This window comes from Geotrypetes seraphini, chromosome 1, assembly GCF_902459505.1.
Source record: "Geotrypetes seraphini chromosome 1, aGeoSer1.1, whole genome shotgun sequence".
Taxonomy (NCBI): domain Eukaryota; kingdom Metazoa; phylum Chordata; class Amphibia; order Gymnophiona; family Dermophiidae; genus Geotrypetes; species Geotrypetes seraphini.
In genome coordinates this window covers 526,014,445-526,036,868 of record NC_047084.1, presented here as the reverse complement: position 1 = coordinate 526,036,868, position 22,424 = coordinate 526,014,445, and the positions used below count along the sequence as shown (strand labels likewise).

Genomic DNA, 22,424 nt, shown 5'->3' with positions numbered 1-22,424 from the left:
ATAGTTTTGTAGGAGAGAGTAGAGCCAGGAAGGACTAGCCATTGATCGCCTCTCCCAGCGCCTATTCATCATCTCTACATTGTGTATGAATGTATGAGGGGCTGGGGGGGGATGGGAGGAGGGTAAGGATTATCCACATACAAAATTTTCCTTACTTGCTGTTATTGACATCAACCATTTAATTCATAAATACTGTCCAGCCAATCGAAGGGAAAATAAAGTCAACAGGATTTCCCCCCCCTTTTTTTTTCTCAGTGTTGTTTTTCATACAATATGTTGCTAACTCCCCCCCCCAAAAAAAAAAAAAAAAGCTGTAGAAATCAGGCAGACAACAGTCCTAGGCCCACCCAGTCTCTGCCTAGTTCCCTATCATGTTGTAATCCTCAAATCACTTCTGCCTTATCGGGGAGTCTCTGATCACTGCACAGAACATCAAATCCAAATGAAAAGTTTAATAATTTCCTTTTTTATCACAGGCCAGACCACCTCTGTAATCTGCATCCATTACCTTCTGTCTCTTCTTTTTTTTATTTTTTCTCCTGTTCGGGTTTCTTATCCTAGCAGGGAAGATACTTTTTTAGAGTGAATTTTAGTGCACACAAGTGACAAATGCGGATCATTAAATCAGGAATGCATCGGAAATAAAAAGATGGCATTCTTTCCTCGACTTAAATACTCACAGCTGCAGGGGGAAAGGGACAATGCTTAGGTGCTACGGAGGTTGGATAATAAAGTGGGGCTACGAGGACAAAGCTATTTGCTCTCTAAACAAGATACTTGGCATTTACAAAGCCATATTATTATTTAACATACTGTTATAACTTTTACAACTGCACACCACTTAATTGCTATGTAACAAGTGGCATATTAAGTGAATAAATGGAACGGAATATCTATATATTTAAATGTGTTTGTGTGTATCGTAAATGTTTAAGCAAGAAATATCTAACTACATGACTATCTATATAAAGTTAATATAAATTAAGACAAGTGCCTTGTTTACATTGCAAGGTCCCAGATCCCTCCTACCCACTGCCCTTCAGTTTACCCTCCGGAGCAGATCAGCAGATCATATACACACACATATCTCTCTATCTTTCTAGAGATATGTGTGTGTATATGAAATGTGAAATTTTTAAAAACTGAAACAAAAGCACAACGATCTTATAAGCAACAGAATTTTTTTTTTTTTTGGGGGGGGGGAAACTATTGAGACACAGCAAATCCAGAAAAGTCAAAACAGCCGATCCCTTTAGGAAAGCAAATAATAAAATATCGATCGTCAATGAATATTTATCTTTTTGCTGAGTGAGAAGATTCTATTTTTCACAAGGCTGAAGAGAAACGATTTTTTGGGGAAACACGCCGCGGAAAGACCCCCCCCAGTGAGCTCTGGGACGTGTCCCAGCATTATAAGGAAGAAATTCGATAGTGTCTTACTAGAAATCAGGTGTAAAATAGATGATAACTGACTATATTAGGATGACACCCCCCTTCTCCACCCTCACTCCCCTGTCCCATCCAGTATTCAGACAACGTGTTCACACTGTCTGCATAATAACCCTCAGCTCTTTTCTCCTCCACGCACCCCGTCCTTCCGACCGGATTTCTAAATGTAAAGGCTTACGGACGCCACCTTAAGCCCTTTGCGATGAAGTCAAAATCGGACTTCAGAACGTCCTAATTTCTGAGAATTCGAGTCTGTTCCCTGCACAGTTTCTCGGCTCCTTCACAGTGGCTGAGGATTTTTGCAGCTAAACAGAAAGATTAGGAGAGCGTCGCGGATGTCAGAGCTGGGGGTATATACAAGGGAGTGCAATATTGACGATAGTTTTTGGAGTGTTATATACAGCTTTGGTATGTGTGATGTTTGGGGACAAATAGAGCTTAGAGACTTTTTAATTTTTATTTAAGCATTTATATACCACTTATAGTCTAAGTGGTTTACATTCAGGTACTCAAGCAATTTTCCCTATTTGTCCTGGCAGGCTCACACTCTATCTAATGGGGCAATGGGGGATTAAGTAACTTGCCCAGGGTCACAAGGAGAAGTGTGGGATTTGAACCCAGAACCTCAGGGTGCTGAGGCTGTGGCTTTAACCACTGCACCACACACTCCCCTTTCAGGTTAGTTCCTAGATTTTTGTGGACCGCCGAACAATAAAGGGCTGCGCGATCTGGATTTTTAGCCCTGCCGTCGGTGCCTGAGGATAAACGAGAAGAGAGAGGTGCAGGTCTTGGGTGGGTAGGTAGCAGAAGAAAGTTAATTCACTCCAGCGGCTACCAAAACCACTGAAGCCTGCCCTTTCCATTTCAAGGCTGAAATAAGCAAGGGGCGATTTTGTCACTGGACAAACATCTTTAGAATGCAGAGCCCTTCTCATGAAAAATCCTAAACTGGCTTTCTTTTTAAATAAACACTGAAGTTTCAGTGATACTAGAAAGCACCTAGACCTGTCTTTGTAAATGAAATCGGATTCTTCCTCAAAACTTTCAGCTTTTTAAATATCTTTACAATAATTCAAGTCCTGTGAGTACAGCAGATCATAAGACGTTTATGAAATGTGTGAGCGGGGAGTATGGAGACAATCCCATTTAACATGGCAAACATTAAATAAATCGTGTTGGCACTGTGTGCGTAAGTTTGTCCTGACTTGGTGGGTTCCTTCAACCTTGTGTTCATTTATATAATTTCACATTTATGCATGAAATAACTCATTGTTTGAGTAGTGACAGGTTGGCTTATCTTTGCAGGCAATTGCCGTGTGCCACTAAAGCACAACATATTTCTGTAATGTTCTTGTTTGTATAATTATGTGTTTGGGTTTTTTTTTTATATCACTAGTGATATGATGTCATAGTAGGCTTCTAGATATCTTTGGTTGTTTCTGGTCATGGAGGTATAAGTGGGTGAATTATATTTGTGCATATGCATATATACGCGTGGTGTGTAAAGGGACTTGTGCAAGCGTTTCACTTTTGTGGGTTTATGGTTAGGGGAAAATGTTTCCTCATTTGCATAATACATGTTGTAATTTTTGAGGACAGCGGATCATTGTTCAGTATGCATGGTTGATTTGCTGATGATATCGATGAAGTTCTGCATAGATGTGCATATATTGGAATTGATGGTTTAGAGTATTGCATAGATCAGAGGCCCTTTTCAGGTCAGCGCTTTGATGATGGAGGCGGTGGAGATTTAAAAAAAAAAGCTAGAAAGCTTGGGACAAGTACGTTAGATCTTTAAGGGAGAGGAAGGGATAGTAGATGGCATGATTAGGCAAATTGAATAGGGCATCAGGAAAGAAACAAACTACACTACATTCAGAAAAAAACCTGATGACTCACCTCTTTGACAATGAACTGTCTTCAATTCTATATAACACCCCCTACTTTAGGTCCCTCCTCTTTCTTCTCCATGCCTCCATCCCCCACTACTTTCACCTTCCTCTTTGATCTGTCGCCTTGAGCCTTGTATAGGTATGTGCGACTCACAAATGGAAGATTAGATTAGACATGGTCTTTATCTGACTTCATTTTTATATGTTTCTATAGTGTGTTGATGAATGTCTATACCAGGGGTGAGCAACTCCAGTCCTCGAGAGCTGGAATCCAGTTGGGTTTTCAGGATTTTCCCAATGAATATGCATGAGATCTATTTGCATGAATCCTGAAAACCCAAATGGATTCCGGCCCTCGAGGACCGGAGTTGCCCACCCCTGGTCTATACAGTAAAACCTTGGTTTGAAAGTGTTTTGCAAGACAAGCAAAACATTTGATTAAATTTTAACTTGATATACATGCAATGTCTTGCAATACGAGTACATACAGTATACACGCATCACATCAACACAACTGAGCCGATGGTTCTTCTCTCTCTGACGTTGCAGGAGTGTAGTGACTGTTCTAAACAAGCGAGGTCTTGCAATAATGGAAGAGCATAGTTCCCCTAACCTACTGTGCTACCCTTCTTCTTTCATTCCTATAAATAATTGTAGTTCCACCCCTCTTTCCTTTTGTCGTGATTTGTCATATATCCACCCAAAGTACTAATGGTATGTCATTGATTTATAATTTTAAATGTGTTGTGCACCGCTTTGCCAGTTTTAAGGCGGTATATCAAATTCTAACAAACTTGGAAACTTGGAATACAAGTACGTATAGTATTTTGTATTAAAGTTTTGGGGTTGTGGAACGAATCGTCTGAGTTTCCATTATTTCGTATGGGGAAATTCGCTTTGATATACGAGTGCTTTGGATTACAGGCATGCTTCTGGAACGAACTATGCTTGCAAACCAAGGTTTTACTGTTCAGGTAGTCGTTGACTTACGACCTACCCAAGTTACGACTGTTCGACCTTACGATGTGACTTCCGCTCTCCGAAGGAAGAAAATATTGTTGACAGATTGCTTTAAGATGATTAAAATATCATTACCCAGTCTAACATTCGTGCCTTAATTTAACATAGGCTGACTTACGTCCTGATCCACTTACAACCTAGCTGTCGGAACCAATTGCGGTCGTAAGTCGACGACTACCTGTATTTGGATAGCTGGTGTTTTTGTGTGCTAGTTGTTGTGAGAGATTAGGCATTAAGCACATCAGTGAGTGCAGTCCATGGCAGACTCCCGTCCAAACTATAGCACTAATCAGCTGTCTAGGGCTCTGAAAGATTTGCTCTCTGTATTTCATTTTTTTGCCTTTCCTTTACAATTACAGTCAAACCTTGGACAGTGAGTAACATGGTTTATGAAATTTTAACTCGATAAACGAGTTTTGTCGTGCAGTACGAACTCGTATACTTGCGTCACGTCAAAATACGCACACTATATGCACGCCGCATCACTGATCGTGGCTGAACGTAATACAAGCACCTGCAGTTCAAACACGCACGACATACGCACGTCTCACGCTGAGCGCGTCTGAACATAATAAAAGCATCACGCCCATTTCACCCGCAGTGTAGTGACTGTTCAAAACGAGAGAGATCTTACAATACAAGTACATACAGTACTGTATTTTCTATTAAAGTTTTTGGGATGTGGAACGAATCATCCGAGTTTCCATTATTTCCTATGGGGAAATTCGCTTTGATATACGAATGCTTTGGATTACAAGCATGCGTCTGGAACGAATTATGCTCGCTAGCCAAGGTACCACTGTACTTTGTGTAAAGCTGAAAGCAACAGTGAATTAGACTGGGAATTGGATGTGTCTGTTCCTCTTAGACCTGTAGGAAAGAATTGGATGTATCCCCATGCCCCAGTGGATTTTCCTTACGAACTGTCAGGTGGATCCAAAGAAAGGGCACACACTTTAAGGGCAAGAGTTACCAAAGAGCTTATCAGGAAGAAAAAGAAAAAGAAAAAATCCTAAATTAAAAGATTGCTGCCTGTAGACCATGTATCTGGGAACCGCCACCGCACTCTAGCCCCAGAATCCTTTTTCTGCCCTTCTTGAGAGTAAAGTTACTGATGAGCTCCTGGTACTGAACCCCCTCTACCTGCAGAACCTGGTGTGACATTTTGGGTTTGTAGGGAAAGAGAGAAGGCGGTCCTGTTCCCACTTTATAAGGAAAAATCTCTTTCACGGAGGCTGAGAGGACTTGCCTTTAAATGCTGGAAGATCTGCAAACCTAGGTCATGTCAGTCAGTCTGTTGCCAGGAATCTGGATGTTTTGTTTTAACATAGTAACATAGTACATGACGGCAGATAAAGACCTGAACGGTCCATCCAGTCTGCCCATTAGTTATACCCATTAGATGGGCTGGAGTAAGTCTTAACAGAGATTTCGGCAGTTGGAACCCAAGCACAGTACCGGGTAAAGCTTTGGATTCTTGCCCAGAAATAGCTAAGAAGAAAAAAAAAAAAAAAAACATTTAAATTGAGTCAGGTTGGGCAGACTGGATGGACCATTTGGGTCTTTAGCTGCCGTCATCTACTATGTTACTATGTTATGTATGTTATGATCAAATTAACTTGTCTTTGCTTTGATATTTCTGGGTCGTAGGCTGTAAAGTCCACCTGGTATTGTCCTAGGTCCCAAATGCTGAAGTTGTCATCCAAGCTCAGTCCAGCCTATCCAACCATCCTGTTTGCAGGATATCTACCTTGTAAGCTGGAGAAAAGAGTCCTAATCAGGCACCCCCATGACTTTGGAAGTCCTAAAATTGTATGCTGTAAATCCATTTCTTTTCCTGGAATTTGTAGAAAATAATGGTATATTTTTCTCAGCAACTTGAGAGGGGGATCTTGGGATGAGTCAGTAATTAGCAGTTCAGCTGGACAGACAGACAGAAGCGCAAGTGCAAAACAGAGCAGTGTAAGCACAAACCTTTCTCCATATAGTTCTGGAGACTGATATTGTCCAATGCTTCTTATATGCATTGTAATTTTGCAAAAAAATTTTAAAAAAGTTACCACCTGGTGCAACTCTCTTTCTGAAAAGAGATGACCTTGACCTAGCACTGCTACATTAAGAACTCTTTTATAGGGGTGTGAGTGGAATTTAGGGGTGCCAATATTCATCTCCCAGCTTTAAACAATACAGCTCAGAGATTCACAACTCCAGTTTTGATTGTACGAGGGGGTGCAGAAAAGTTCTCAGCCCAACCAAAAAGAGAATGACATAGATGCGGTTCAATCAATGATCTGAAACAATGTCAAAACATAGAATTTGGTTTCTTCAAAATGGCACTTAATGAAATAAGATAACACACTTTTCAGCTACGAGTACAATGGCAAAATAACTCACACAACTTAGGAAGTTGGTTGGTTGGGCTGAGAACTTTACAGCATCCCCTCGTAGTTGCTGGAGTTGCTGGTAATTCTCGGCAGGAAAAAGACAAGTTTGTGCATCATATGAGAAATGCAGTAGGATGGATGCCATGTTGGATTTTTTTTCCACTTATTTCCCCCTTACATGTTCCAAATTATTCAAAAACAGTTTGCAAAATTTAAGAAAAAAATATGCACAGGGGAGCCAGCTCCATGGGTACAGAGCTCCCCCAGTATAGACCAAGCTCCTTTAGAGTGGGGTAATTTGTTTTGCATTTAATAAACTTGGGGTTCCTTTTACTAAGCTGTGGTAAAATGTGGCCATCCCATGTCCGTACGCAGCTCTTTCCTGCATGCTAAGGTCATAAGGGGAGAGTGTGGCGCATTGGTTACCGACACAGCTCCTTGTGACCCTGGGCAAGTCACTTAATCCCTGCATTTCCCCAGGTACATTAGATAGATTGTGAGCCCACCAGGACAGACAGGGAAAAATGCTTGAGTGCCTGAATAAATTCATAAAAACTTTTCTGAGCTCCCCTGGGAAAACAGTAGAGAAAATTGAATAAAGTAGTGTGACAAGTTTCATCATATGATAAACAGAGCTAGTATTGTGACATCATAATGCCTCATTCCACCAATACCTAAGAGTCAACCTCATCAGTGATGTCACAATGGCTTGATTGTCCTGTAGCTGGCTCACTTTTACTACATTTTGATTTCTAGAGTGGCACAGTGGTTAAAGCCACAGCCTCAGCACCCTTGGGTTGTGGGTTCAAAACCACGCAGCTCCTTATGACCCTGGGCAAGTCACTTAATCCCCCTTTGCCCCTGGCACATTGGATAGATTGTGAGCCCACTGGGACAGAAAGGGAAAAATGCTCGAGTACCTGAATAAACTCATGTAAACCGTTCAGAGCTCTCCTTGGAGAACGGTATTGAAAAAATAAATAAATTTTTACTGCAGCAGTGAAATAGCTGATTTTCTATTAGCATGTGGCCATGAACAGTGGCATAGCGAGGGTGAGAGGTACCTGGGGCGGTGGCACCCCTCCCCCGCCCTCATCTCCACCCCCTGCTCCTTCCCCGCTCCCCCCTGCCAGGCGCATGCCCCATGCCCTTCCCCCATACCGCCCTTCCCCTATACCGCCGTGAGTAACAACTTCAGTGTGCTCCTCGTGAACACCGTCATCTCTCCCTTTGATGTCACTCCCTATGCGCGGCACCCAGAAGTGACATCAGCGGGAGAGCCGATGCAGTCATGAGGAGCATGTTGACGTTGTTGCTTGTGGCAGTGAACAACTAGAGATGCGGGGGAAGAGATAGGAAGGGCGCGCCCCTGGTGAGGGGAGGAATAGGAAGAGGTGCGTGGGGGGGGGCAGAGAGGAGGAGGGTGCTGGCACCCCCACCAACATGGCGCCTTTGGCAAACCGCCCCTCCACCCCCTCCTCCCCATTACTACACCACTGAATAGAATTTAGCTTGTGAGCGTTTAGCACCACCTATTTTGAAAGCGGTAAGGACGTACATGCTAATCCTGTGCTAAACAGAATGTGGTAATGTATGAGCATTAAAACCCCCCTCCTTTACTAATCTGTGGTATAGGTTTTTTCCATGGCCCAGGGTGCTAAATGCTTCGACGCTGCTCCGACGCTCATAGGAATTCTATGAGTGTCGGAGTATCTAGCGCCCCGGGCTGTGGTAGAAACCTATACTGCGGCTTAATAAAAGAGGGCCTGACTGATTAATGCAAAAACACTCACTCTTCACCCCTTTTGTAAAAAAAAAAAAAAAGAAGTTAGGGCTCCTTTTACGAAGGCGCATTAGGGCCTTAACACGCGGAAAAGCGCGCGCTAGCCGCTACCGCCTCCTCTTGAGCAAGTGGTAGTTTTTCAGCTAGCGCGTGCTAAAGCGCGCGCTAAAAACGCTAGCGCACCTTTGTAAAAGGAGCCCTTAGTGTCTGGATAGCACGCACAGATTAGGAAGTTACCCCAGGATGCCGCAGTGTGTCCCATGGTAAGCTCTTTTACCCTGAGGTGAGCATGCACTGGCCCTTACCATACAAATATAAGGAAATTCTTCTTCACCCAGAGAGTGGTGGAAAACTGGAACGCTCTTCCGGAATCTGTTATAGGGGAAAACACCCTCCAGGGTTTCAAGCCAAAGTTAGACAAGTTCCTGCTGAAGTGGAATGTACGCAGGTGAGGCTGGACTCATTTAGAGCACCGGTCTTTGACCTGAGGGCCACCGCGTGGCTGGGCAAGTTGGACCACTGGTCTGACCCAGCAGCCGCAATTCTTATGCTCTTAACTTACTAGAAGGACCCCCTCATCATTTTGAAAAATTGGCTCCTATGCACTGCCAATTCCCTCACAATTCCTATGACTTATCCCTACCAAGGAAATGGAAATTTTTTAAAAAAAAGTTCTACCTCTCCTAATTTCCAGCAACCATATGACATTTTGTTGCTCTGGAAATACAAAGCTCCTGTGTAAAGGCTCTCAGTACTTTCTTGATGTTTTCAGAACTATCCCGCCAACCCCTCTACCTAGAACTGAGAGTTTCCCAGCATCACCAGCAGCCCTAAAACTTCTCCCTGTAGGGCTTGGGAGGGGACAAAAGGCACAGGAGCATTTTAAGAGGAGTGAATGATCTTTAGTGGGGCTGTTTTCCATGGGATAGTCAGCTGTGCAGGATCCTGCAGCATGATATAGATTAAAGGATATGAGGTTTATGGGTCTGAATGGTGGAGGAACACTGAATTGCAGGGACATTATAATGACCCCGTTTTTGTTCTTTATACAAGTTCCAGTGAATGTCTACCATGGATGGCTGGATGTAGACATGCTAACACTTCTTCTTTTTTTTTTTTTTAATCTTTATTGATTTTTCAAAACTTAGACAATGCAATACAATTATCTGAACATAAATATTTCATAAAACGCATTATTAAACATACAATTTATACTTATAACAATAATTTTCTCCCCCCCTCTTCCCAGATTTATTACAAGAAGTCAAATGATATAATTATAATATTATAATCAAGTAATTTTAATAATCAAAATACCTTTCCCACCCCCCACCCTCCCCTGGACGTGTAAGGAAGTCTATCAACCACAAAAAAATAAATAGATAAATACATTACAATTATTATGATGCTACAAAAATAGTCAATGGGCTCCAAACTTTATTAAATGTACTGCTAAATCCCAAACACTCTGCATTCATTTCTTGACAGAAGAGAGAGAAGAGGCACAGGGAAATTGTCAATTACAATAATTACAGGCATTTATGATCTTTTTCACTCTGTCAAAAATTACAAAGACTAGGGGACACTCGATGAAGTTACAGGGAAATACTTTTAAAACCAATAGGAGGAAATATTTTTTTCACTCAGAGAATAGTTAAGCTCTGGAACGCATTGCCGCTTGTGGTAAGAGCGGATAGTGTAGCTGGTTTTAAGAAAGGTTTTCCTGGAGGAAAAATCCATAATCTGCTATTGAGAAAGACATGGGGGAAGCCACTGCTTGCCCTGGATCGGTAGCATGGAACGTTGCTACTCTTTGGGTTTTGGCCAGGTACTAGTGACCTGGATTGGCCACCATGAGAATGGGTACTGGGCTTGAGGGGCCTTTGGTTTGACCCAGTACGGCTCTTCTTATGTTGTTATCTGTGGGGGTATCTTGCCAATATTTTAATTAGATGTTGAAGCCATAGCTTTTGTGATTTAAAAAAACAACAACCAGAAACATTGGTTCAAACAGGTTGGAGTTTTGTAATAGAAAACCCAGTTATTCCCCTGTAATAAATACAAATTTTCGCATTCCTTTAAGTGGTTTTCAGTACCATGGTTCCTGATCCTTGTATAAAGTTTCCTTTCTCTCTGTATCAGTGTGCATATACTTTGAGAAATCAGTGCTGGGTGAGTAAAGGGAGGAGTGTAATGGAGGAAGGTGAGAGGCCTGGTATAGGTATGTGCTTGGCCAGAGAGAAAGTTGCTGTAGCCTATTCCATATGCTTATACCGTACCATCCAAAAGGAAGGAAGAGACTAACGGTCAGGGTAAGGTGTTGACCAGTAGGAAATCTATGGTTCAAATCACAGTTATCCTCAGCTCTCCTTGTGATCGCAGACAAGTCACTTTATTACATTGTACCTCCAGTATCCATTTGACCATATGGGAAATAGACTTATTGACCCTAAAAAAATGTTCTAAAACACCTTGAGCTAAAATAGGCCTAGAAATACAAAATTATAAAATGTTTGGGCAGGCTGAGTTTCTGCCCCTTGTGCTTCTGCCCCTCCCTGGCTCCCCAGCTCCATTTCCTTTTTGAAGTGGGCGGGAAGCCAGCGTTCAAATCCAACTGCTGCTTCTTGTGACCTTGGGCAAGTGACTTAACTCTATTGCTTCAAAGTTCAAGCCCTCCAGGGACAGGGAAGAACCTGAGCTGCGACGTAAAAAAGACAAATAAATGTTCCCTTTCTTGTGCATCTTTTTTCCTGCAAGCTGTACACATTGCCACCATATACACGTTGCAGTTTTCATATACGACACACAAGCTTCTGTACCCTCTTTTTGCCATCTTGCCTTCCATTTATCCTGTGATATGCCACAATTAGACTACTGCTACCAAATCCCCTCTCTCTTCTTTCCATTGGTGTCATATGTGTGCCTAAAATGCAGGCTTGGGGACCCGGCTTTGCAGATCTCTTCATGCAACCATGTTATAGCTCCAGTCCCGTGCTGTTCTGGTTCTTGACTCCCCCCACTCAGGCCACGGTGTGACACTGTCCTTTTCTTCTGTCCCCTCGGCAGGTTGCGACATGTGCGCAGATAACCGTAACGGTGAGTGTCCCATGCACGGGCCCCTGCATTCGCTGCGCCGCCTGGTGGGCACCAGCAGCACTTCAGCCGTCGCACCTCCTCCTGAGGTCCCCGAGTGGCTGCGGGACCTGCCTCGGGAGGTCTGTCTCTGTACCAGCACTGTGCCCGGACTGGCCTATGGCATTTGTGCCGCTCAAAGGATCCAGCAGGGCACGTGGATTGGCCCATTCCAGGGAGTCATCCTGTCGCCGGAGAAGGTGCAAGCCGGGGCCGTCAGGAACACACAGCACTTGTGGGAAGTAAGTTTGCCAACTTATCCTCTCCTTTTCCCGCTGCCTCATCCCTTTTTTTTAATACACCTGTGACTTAGTGCTGCCTGTGATTGTTCTGTGCTTTCAACCATTTAATTATTGGTTGGTGGCATATGAACTTTCCAGGAATTAAATACTAGTTAAAAGTTTATTTCAGATGCCCTCTGGTATCTTTGTGGGACATTTGGGAAGAATGGTGAAGAACGTGTTGCATTATTTTGCCAGGTTCAATAACTTTAAAGAAGGTTTTCAAATGAATGAAAATATGTGTTTTTGTGATAGGCATTAATTTGCTGGCCTGATCTATTTTTTTTTAACCAAAATTAGAAGCCCATTTTCCAAAAGACATGCCCAGTCTGTGTGTAGCAACTTCAGTTTGGGTCCTGTTTAGCACAACCGTCTATTTAAGCTTCTGGCCTTGTCTACAAATGGCTGTTACTGGAGCCCACAAGCAGTGATCACAGACAGATCTAGCAGGCCTGCTTTAACACTTGGAGGGGCATTTTCGATAGGACTTCTAAGTCTGAGGTTGGACGTTTTGGGCAAGACATCCACAAACCCAGTAGAAAAAAATGTCCATTTTCAAAGCTGCCAGATGTCTGTCTTATATTTTCAAAAATGACCTATGCATAAGTTTTGGTCCTGTGGATGTCTGTCTTTTTGGGTCAGTTTGAAAAATAAAAAACGTCCACCTGAAAAACGCACAAAAGCAAGTTTTGTACCCAACTATCTTGTCTGATCGTGGCAGGGGAATCCCCATCAGCTGAGCCAGTTTTGGGGATTCCTGCTGGCTCAGCTGATGGGGATTTCCTCTGCCAGGATCAACTGAACTGGCATGGATATTCCTCTCTCCCTCCCTCCCAGGCACCGATCCCCCATACCACCTCCCCCGAGAGCCACCGCATTACACCCCTCCTCCCCAACATCCCTCGACTCCTGACAGCACTGGCAATACCCCCTGCACACATCACCCAACTCTCCCAACAGCACTGGTAACACCCCCCCATCAACCAACACCCACGTACCTTGCACTACAGTAAATGGGATGTACATGTGGGATCTCTAGGAGGGTAAAGCCACGGGGGGGGACACTAGAGTGGGAGGGGGGGGGTCATTAGAGTGGGCAGACTTGATGGGCTATGGCCCTTTTCTGCCATCTTTTTTTATGTTTCTATGTTACAAATTTGGCAGGAGGGAAGCCCACTCCCTCCAGCCTACAGGGCCACGTGCTGCAAATGATGGGCCTTCCCCCTCCTAGTGTATCTTGGGATGCAGTGGGAAAGGCCTAAGGCCCTGATTGGCTCAACATTGTGATGTGTGTGTGGGGGGGAGGGGGGGTTCCAGTGCTGTTAGGGGTGTTGGATGATGTAGGAGGTGTTGCCAGTGCTGTTGGGGGTGTGGGTGATGGGGGAGGTGTTGCCAGTGCTGTCAGTGCTGTCGGGTGATGTGGGGGCTGAGGGGGGGGGGGGTTGCAAGTGCTGTCGGGGGTGTCGAGGGATGTTTGAGGAAGGGGTGTATTGCGGGGGCTGTCTGGGAAGGGGGCTGGGGGATCAGTGCCTGTGAAGGAGGGAGGGAGAGAGGAATCTCCCTGCCAGTTCAGCTGATCCTAAGATAACAAAAAGAGAGTATAGGAGGTCCTAAATGATTAAGATATGTCAACTACCATATGAAATGATATAGGTCATAGTGAATGCAAAGGTAGTAATATCTTCTTTAAAATGTAATAGAATGTCCCAAAGGATCACTATTCAAATAAAAGTCACTTATCCATGTCAAAAGACCATTTATAAGAAATATTTAAAAGAGATCTTCTGTTTGTTTTGTTTACTAATTAAGGCAAGCATTTTTAACTAGCACCCAAGGGAAAGAAGCATCAGAATTTCGATTGGAAAGGGATCCTGGGGCCTCTTATAGCTCCAGTACCCAATTCACCGATCCTCATCTATTGTAATCATTTGCTTCTTCCCCCACCCTTCCTATTGTAAATAAACTTTATTCAAACAAAAAAAAGTCCTTTTAAAATTATTTTCTAGATGTCTCAAGGCATTCATATATCGTGAAAATAGTTGAAAATATTCAAAATAATCTATATTAAAACGTTTCTCAACTATAACAACACCAACGTGTAAGGTTCCACTTATCTGGTCCGCAGGACCCCAGCGCTGTTTGCAATTGAAACTGGGGGGGAAAAACAGCATATTGAGGGCTTGCTATCAGCTGATCTTGGCAGGGGGGATCCCCATCAGATGAGCCGGCAGGAATCCCTGAAACCGGTTCAGCTGATGGGACTTCCTTCCTCTGCCCCAATCAGCTGATGGCAGGCCCTCAATGTGCTGGTTTTTTTCCCCCATCTCTGGGTGGTGGGAGGGAGTCAGTGCCTACTGAGGGAGTAAGCTTGGGGAGAGTGTGGCATAGTGGTTAAAGCTACAGCCTCGGCACCCTGAGGTTGTGGGTTCAAGCCCACGCTGCTCCTTGTGACCCTGGGCAAGTCACTTAATACCCCCGTTGCCTCAGGTACATTAGAAAGATTGTGAGCCCACCGGGACAGAGAGGGAAAAATGCTTGAGTACCTGAATAAATTCATGTAAACCGTTCATGTAAAAGTTGAAAGGGGACAGATTCAGAACGAATGCTAGGAAGTTCTTCTTTACCCAGCGTGTGGTGGACACCTGGAATGCGCTTCCAGAGGGTGTGATAGGGCAGAGTACGGTACTGGGGTTCAAGAGGGAATTGGACAACTTTCTGCTGGAAAAGGGAATAGAGGGGTATAGATAGAGGATTACTGCACAGGTCCTGGACCTGTTGGGCTGCCGCGTGAGCGGACTGCTGGGCACGATGGACCTCAGGTCTGACCCAGTAGAGGCATTTCTTATGTTCTTATGTTCTGAGCTCCCCTGGGAGAACGGTATAGAAAAATGAATAAAAAATAAAAATAAGTGGGGATCATACCTTAATCCCTCCAGTGGTCAGTTTGGGCAGCTTTGGAGCACTTAGACGCAACTAAAACAGGTCTGGCTGCCAGTGTCTAAGTTCCCTCTAGGAAAGCTTTGATTATGGCTGCAGTATGTCCAGGTTTAAGCCCGCCCGATTCCCGCTGGTAGCACACCTCCCAAATTTCCCCTTTGAGTTCTGGATGCACAGCAGCTTAGAAGTGGTGCTGCACATCCAGAAAGTTGGTTTTGATTATCGGCACTTGGATGTCCTTGCTATTGGGACGTCCAAGTGCCGACTTAGGCAGGTTTTTGGACGTTTTAAAATTTCGATTATGCCCCTCTTTGTGTTCTGGAAGGTAAACAGATGCCATAGTTACTGGCAAAAAAAAAAAGCTAATTTGTTCTCTTAATACTTGCTTAGATTCCTTCATGTTCAACTCTGGTTTTCTTGTTTAAAAGGATGCAAGGTAGTGTTTGATAGCTATGATCCCATTAACTTAACTTGTGTTTAAACATGTGGAAATAGCTTTCCTCTAATATTGAACTACAGCAAATGTGCGCAGCTCTCTGAGATGATAGAAAGTTCTTTATGAGTGAAAATGGAGGTGAATGAAAAGTCAGCTGTGCGACGGTTATACGTGGCAGAAAACAGCTTCGGGATCTCAGTGCTGTCCACACACTGAGAAAGAAAGGGCATTTTTATCAACACCCAGCATTGCTGTCCTTAGTCCTCTGACAAGGGAATGACAAAGGGGCTTTCATTTTGGGAATTCTTGATCCATACCTGGTTGGATCTCATAGATGGCATTTCATCTTTGCTTTATCCTCCCCAGTTCCATTGCAGTCCCCCATATCCTGCTTCTCTCCCTACAGACAAAGGGCTCCATTTACAAAGCTGCAGTAGAGATTTCTACTGTGGGCCGGCGAGGTAAATGCTCCGATGCTCATAGGAATTCTATGAGTGTCAGAGCATTTACCTTGCTGGCCCGCAGTAGAAACCTCTACCATAGCTTTGTAAAAGCCACCTTATGTGCAAAAGGCACCTTATGTGCTGAAATGTTTCAGTATTTTCCTGTTGTAATAATAATAATAACAGCTTATATACCGCAATACCGTGAAGTTCTATGCGGTTTACAAAAGATTAAGCAAACTACTGGTTGGGCGGTATACAAGATATTATTATTTTCTCTTCCTCCGGTGACTACCACTAGGGCAGTCAGCAGCTGGGGATAATGTATAGGAGAAGACAGTGCTCTCTGTCCCAGCAGCTTTGCTCCTCCATTATTCTTACATTTTCACATGAAGGGCCACATAGGACATTTCAAATTTTAGAAAGGGTCAGATGGGGATAGGGTGATGCCATCTCCCCTCCCCTTGTTAAGCTGGAGCGAGGGGGGGGACTATGTCTGGCACTTTCAGATAATCTTACTCCCTGCATGTTTCTTCCCCCCCTCCCCCTTGTGCTCAGCATCTGCCCCCTGGGGCAATTGGAGGTTTGGTGGGTGGCAGATGTGGAATGTGTAGCACCCATTATCCCACTCATATGCCCTCATATACTTTCCTCTCTCTTCCCTCACTCCCCTCTCTTGTCTTCTTTTTTTCATCTTCCACATTCTTGCCACTTTCTTTCCCTTCCCTCCATTCATCCCTTTCCTTCTCCTTCTCTCCATTCATCCCCTTCCATCTCTCTTTTCTTCTTCTTCCACATTCTTGCCACTCTCTTTCCCTTCCCTCCTTTTATCCCCTTCCTTTTCTCTCTCTCACTTCAAGTGCTACAACCCACAGTAGGGTGCACCTACATGCACTCACTCCCTATCCTATATCAATACAGAAACACCCCTTCTCTGGAGCAGGGAGCACTGCACACACCCTCCCAGTCTTGTGTCCCAACATAAACACTCCATTCCTATAGCTCCTACATGCACACACTCCAAGTTCTCCATTATTGAGGACAAGGATTACACACACATACCTTGCCTGCAGCTCTGTAGTAGTGAACACCCAAACACGTACACTCCATGGGGACAGACTTAAAGATCTCAATCTGTATATTTTGGAGGAAAGGCGGGAGAGGGGAGATATGATAGAGATGTTTAAATACCTATGTGGCATAAATACGCATGAGTCGAATCTCTTTCATTTGAAAGGAAGCTCTGGAATGAGAGGGCATAGGGTGAAGTTAAGAGGTGATAGGCTCAGGAGTAATCTAAGAAAATACTTTTTTACAGAAAGGGTGGTAGATGTGTGGGACAGTCTCCTGGAAGAGGTGCTGGAGACAGAGACTGTTTCTGAATTCAAGAAAGGGTGGGATAGGCACGTGGGATCTCTTAAAGAGAAGAAGAGATAAGGGTACTGTAGATGGGCAGACTGGATGGGCCATTTGGCCTTTATCTACCATCATGTTTCTATCACTGAGAGCAGAAGCCACACACCAGCACAAACACTCCATTTCTGCAGCCATGAGTAGGGTATCCCTGCATATACACATTTCTGATCCCGTATTACTGAGGGCAGTGATTACCAATACACATACCCAGTGGCGTACCTAGCATATGTAAAGCAACACTTTCAATTGATGACTACTATAATTGTAGGACAATGTAGTAATAAAGTTTTGCAGAAAAACTATGTGAGACAAGTGTCAACTCTAAATTCACTCAAAAAGAAGGAAAAAGCCTCAGAAAAGGCCCTCCCACCGCCACAAAGGTGGATATCAAGGTGGTTAGACGGTAACCTCACAGGCAAAACCTTCGTTAAAGTGAGTGTTTGAGCAAAAAAACTTTGCTTCACATATACAAATTTATAGATAGAGGAAAAACCACTTATCTTCAACTGATCGGCACACCGACGGAGGCCAGCGTTTCACCGACAAGCTGCATCAGGGTGTGACCCAACCGATCAGTCTTGAAAGAGCGGAAACAACCGCTTCAGAAGAGTCCAAAAAGATGGCTTCCATTGAAAGTGTTGATTTACATACATTGGTTTTCAATACATCTGTGTTTCTATAGGCACCTAGCATATGTGACACCCGGGGCTCCCCATCTGTACGAAAAAAACATGATTTTTAGTAACAAGCCACATGTCACACATGAGTACCTAGGAAAAGGCAGCATCTTACATACTGCAGTGAGCAGTACAACATCAATACACCCATTGTAAAACTAAACAAGCCAGATTAGTACAGATCAATCCTACACTGTCAATTCCAACAGAAAACCATGTCTTTCGAACACACAGAACACAAGAAAACACCTTCGCCTAGTATGGAATATGTCATCACAAACTAACCCCTCCCCCTTTTACAAAACTGTAGTGTGGATTTTAGCTACGGTGGTAACAGCTCTGACGCTCATAGAATTCTGAGCATCAGAGCTACTACCACCACGGTTGGCGCTAAAAAATGCTCCACAGTTTTGTAAAAGGGGGGATAAAATAGAAATACATAGACAAAGGTTAAATTGAACCAGCAAGAAGCTGGACTCTGCATACAATGCAACACCACAGAAACAGTGACACATGTCTCCTAAAGCAATAAATAAATAGAAAATTTTTGTTCTACCTTTGTCTTCTCTGGTTTCTGCTTTCCTCATCTTCTTGTTATTCTCTTCCTTCCATCCACTGTCTCTCTTCTCTCTGCATCTTCCATTTGCTCTGTTACTGTGCCTCTCCCTTTCTTCCTCCTTCCAAATTGGTCTGGCACCCATCTTCTTCCCTCCGCTCCTCCCCTAGTCTGGCATCTCTGTCTTCTTCCCTGCCAGCGTCTTCTCCCACTCTCTCTTCCCCATTTCCCTTCAGCATCTTCTCCCCATTCTCTCTTCCCTAATTCCATTTAGCATCTTCTTCCCACTTTCTCTTCCCCATGTGCTTTCAGCGCCTTCTCTCCCCTCTGTTTTACCCTGTTTTCCTCTCCACCCCACCTTTTCTCCCTTTTTCCCTCCCTGCCCCTTACCTTCATGGCGCTTTCTCCCCCCCCGGCCCGGACAACAGGCCCAGTCCGACAAACCTCCCTGCCCTGTGGCCGGCGATGTCTAAACTGCCTTCTTACAGCAGCCGGAGCGTTGTAGTTGCATATGGCTGCTGTAAAGGTCGTCTCTGATGCAACTTCTGGTTGCATCAGAGATAACCTTTACGGCAGAAACACGCAGCTTCAACGCTCTAGCTCAGGGGTGCCCACACTTTTTGGGCTTGCGAGCTACTTTTAAAATGACCAAGTCAAAATGATCTATCAACAATAAAATTTTTTTAAAACACAAAGCACACTGTACGCTGAGAAAATGTTAATTATCATTCCTATTCTGGGGTTTTTTCAAAGAGGTCAAGGCAGATGACTCTATGCACTGTCACCTCAGTAACAACCATACAAAAATAGACAAATACCCCCGTCCCTTTTTACTAAAGCACAATAGCAGTTTTTAGCGCAGGGAGCTGTGCTGAATGCCCAGGGCTGCTCTCGACGCTCATAGGCTCCCTGCGCTAAAAACCTCTATTGTGGTTTAGTAAAAGGGGGGCCATAGTGCAAAATATAGACAGCAGATATAAATTCAGACACATTTTGATCACTAAATTTAAAATAAAATCCTTTTTTCTACCTTGTTGTCTGGTGATTTCATGAGTCTCTGGTTGCACTTTCTTCTTCTGACTGTGTATCCAATCTTTCTTCCCTTCTTTCAGCCTGAATGCTTCCTCTCCTCCAGACCTCATTCCCTCCCCCAACTTTTTCTTCCTCTCTCCCTGCCCTTTCTTTCTCCCTGCCTCCCTTTCTTTTTCTCTGTTTTCCTTCTTTCCTTCTGTCTCCCTGCCTGCCCCCTTTCTTTCTTTCTCCCTGCCCTCTCCCATCGGGGAACAGCCCCCAAGTCGCCGCCAACGGGTAACATGTCCCAAAGCCGCTGCCACCCCAAGCTCTCTTTCCCTGCGTCATACCTGCGTCGAGCCAACCAGCATTCCTCTCCCCGACGTCAATTCTGCCGTCAGAGAGGAAGTTCCACCCAGCTAGGCAGCGATTGGCTGACCCGAACTTCCTCTCCGATGGCGGAATTGACGTCGGGGAGAGGCAGGCTGATCGGCCCGATAGAATTTTCCGGACCTGGCCGGACCACCCCCCTCCGCCCCCTTGGTACGCCATTATACATACCCTATTCCTGCAGATTCCCAAATATCAACTTGCACCTATCAGTTGCCTCCATTTACACCTCACCATTTACCATTGCATTCTTTTCTTGTTATCTTCTTCTGCTCCTATCATTCTTTTTCCTCTTTTTTTTTTTTTTCTCCTGTCTGTTCATGCCCTTTTATTGTCTCAGACTGGTCCATCTCCTTTCCATTTCTCCACTCACCTGGTGCCTACTTTCATCCACCCCTTTCTGGCACCTTTTGTCTTTAAAAGGAAAATTATTTCTATATCTCCAAATCTATTCAACCAACAGCAACTGCATTTTCAGAAACAGCCAGAAACCAAAAATATTTTCCCATAAACTATTTAGATTAAGCCACCTCCCAAAAAAAAAAAATACTCAGACAGCTCTGTAACCTTTTTTTTGTTATGTTCCCTGTCTCTTTCACTATAAGGCACTCCAAGTTTGTTTTCAAAGAGATAAAGACAAGATAGAAACAGAGCATATTAAAAATGTGTATGCAAATTAGCACAAGAGGAGTATTAACATAAAGGGGCCCTTTCCCTAAAGCAGTGTATCACAAACTTTGTCAAGCTGCGGTACACTAAACGTGGGTGGTGGCAGCTCATGGTATCCGGAAGTGTGCAGACGTCGACATGACATCATGTGCATGTTTGATGTCATAACATCAATGTCCATGCTTGCGTGAAGGCCCTCCAGATGGGCCCTGAGCTGCCAGTGGGGGGTGCTGGAAGGGTTAACGCACGGAGATAAGGAGAGGCCTACAGGATGTGCCTCTCACTGTGAGAGGCACATCCTGTAGGCAGCCAGCTGGCGCCTCTCCTCCTCCCCAGCGTCTCGTGGCACACCTGAAATCTCAGGTGGCACACAGTTTGTGATACACTGCCCTAAAGCTTAGCGCATTAGCTAATTCTGAAGAAGCTCACTCATTTAAAGTGGGTTTCTTATCATTTAGTGTGTGCTAACAGAATTAGCACAGTTAAGGGGAATGGTTAATCTGCTAGCTAGGTTGGTGGGCAGTGGGGAGTAGGGTTATGGATTGAAGGCTATATCAAAAAGATGGGGTTTCAGTCTGCTTTTAAACCAGGGAAGGGAAGGGACAAATTCGGGTAATTTATTCCAGGCATAGGGGGCAGCTAGATGAAAGGAACGAAGTCTGGAATTGGCACATTAGACCAGGGGTTCTCAACCCAGTCCTTGGGACACACCTAGCTATTCAGGTTTTCAGGAAACCCACAATGAATATGCTTGAGATAGATCCACATGCCCTACCTCCATGGTATGTAAATCTATCTCATGCATATTCATAATGGGTATCCTGAAAACCAGAGTGGCTAGGTGTGTCCCAAAGATGGGGTTGACAAACTCTGCATTAGACCCATAGAATGGCATTATTCAAAGTCACTGGACTTTTTGACAGTATGTATGCTTTTATTTACTAGAATTGTTTTCTGTCGTTTTGAAGAAACTCACTGAAGATGGGGCACAAGCAATTTACATGGCCATAAGAAAATGTTCAAATGTCAGCATAATGCACAATTAGAACAGCAAAGTAAACTTGGAAAGTAGAATAAATCAAATCATATTAATAGCAATATCCACATTAAAACAAAATTCCCTTTCACTGACTCTGTCCTACTTTGTCCCCATTATGTCAAATATGAAATCCACATTTTAATAAAGTAAAGTAAAAAAACAAACAAAAAAAAAATTAGTCAAAAGCTTCCCACAAGAGTTAAAGATGCCCAGGACTTCATTCACTAACGTGTGCCAGTGCATCTTAACATGTGTTGATTCAAATGAAGCACATAGTAAATAGTCCTCATTGAAATTATGGGGCCAGGTTTATTTAATGTGGCTGACAAAAAAGACTTCCACCTCCCAAAAGAAACAGAAAAGAGTGATCACACAGCATGAAGGTATATGAGTAGAAAGTTGGAAGGTATCAGTTAAAGTACAGAATTCAGCGTGCTGGCCAGCACTAAAAACCGCTTTTGCGGTTTTGTAAAAAAAAGGGGCGGAGGGGGTTAGTTGCTTAGCAAAGTGGTAGCCTCACTCATAAAGCAATATACAGTCCAATCTTACAGTAAAAATGCTCAGTGACTTATCTGTGTGTGACAGAATCACCTGTTTGACAAAGCTCCCCATTGCGACTGATGGCTTCTTCAGGAGCCACTGTGAAATGCAATATTTCCTGGTTACGATTTACCAAGAAGCTGTATAATATGGCAGATGGCATTCTAGGTTTCTATCTTTAGTGAGCATGTTACTATGTATTAGTAAATGAGGCTTCTAGTTTGGGGACACAAATGATGGTGCCTAGAATCATTGGGTTTCAAGACAGATGAAGGTCACAAAGCTTCATTATCTGCCCCTTTTCCCTGCCTGATTTCTAATTTTACCCATCAGGATCATTCGCAGGAATGTGTTGTCATTTTAAAATGA

The 22,424-nt window shown here is 43.9% G+C and overlaps 1 protein-coding gene across 1 annotated transcript in view; it reads left to right on the top strand.

Annotated features, from left to right (window-relative positions):
* PRDM6 (PR/SET domain 6) overlaps positions 1 to 22,424 on the top strand; it is a 288,493-nt gene that overhangs the window by 3,586 nt on the left and 262,483 nt on the right. The window contains 1 exon segment of the mRNA XM_033929007.1: positions 11,595 to 11,902. Within this exon segment, the coding sequence (XP_033784898.1) occupies positions 11,595 to 11,902 (308 nt within the window).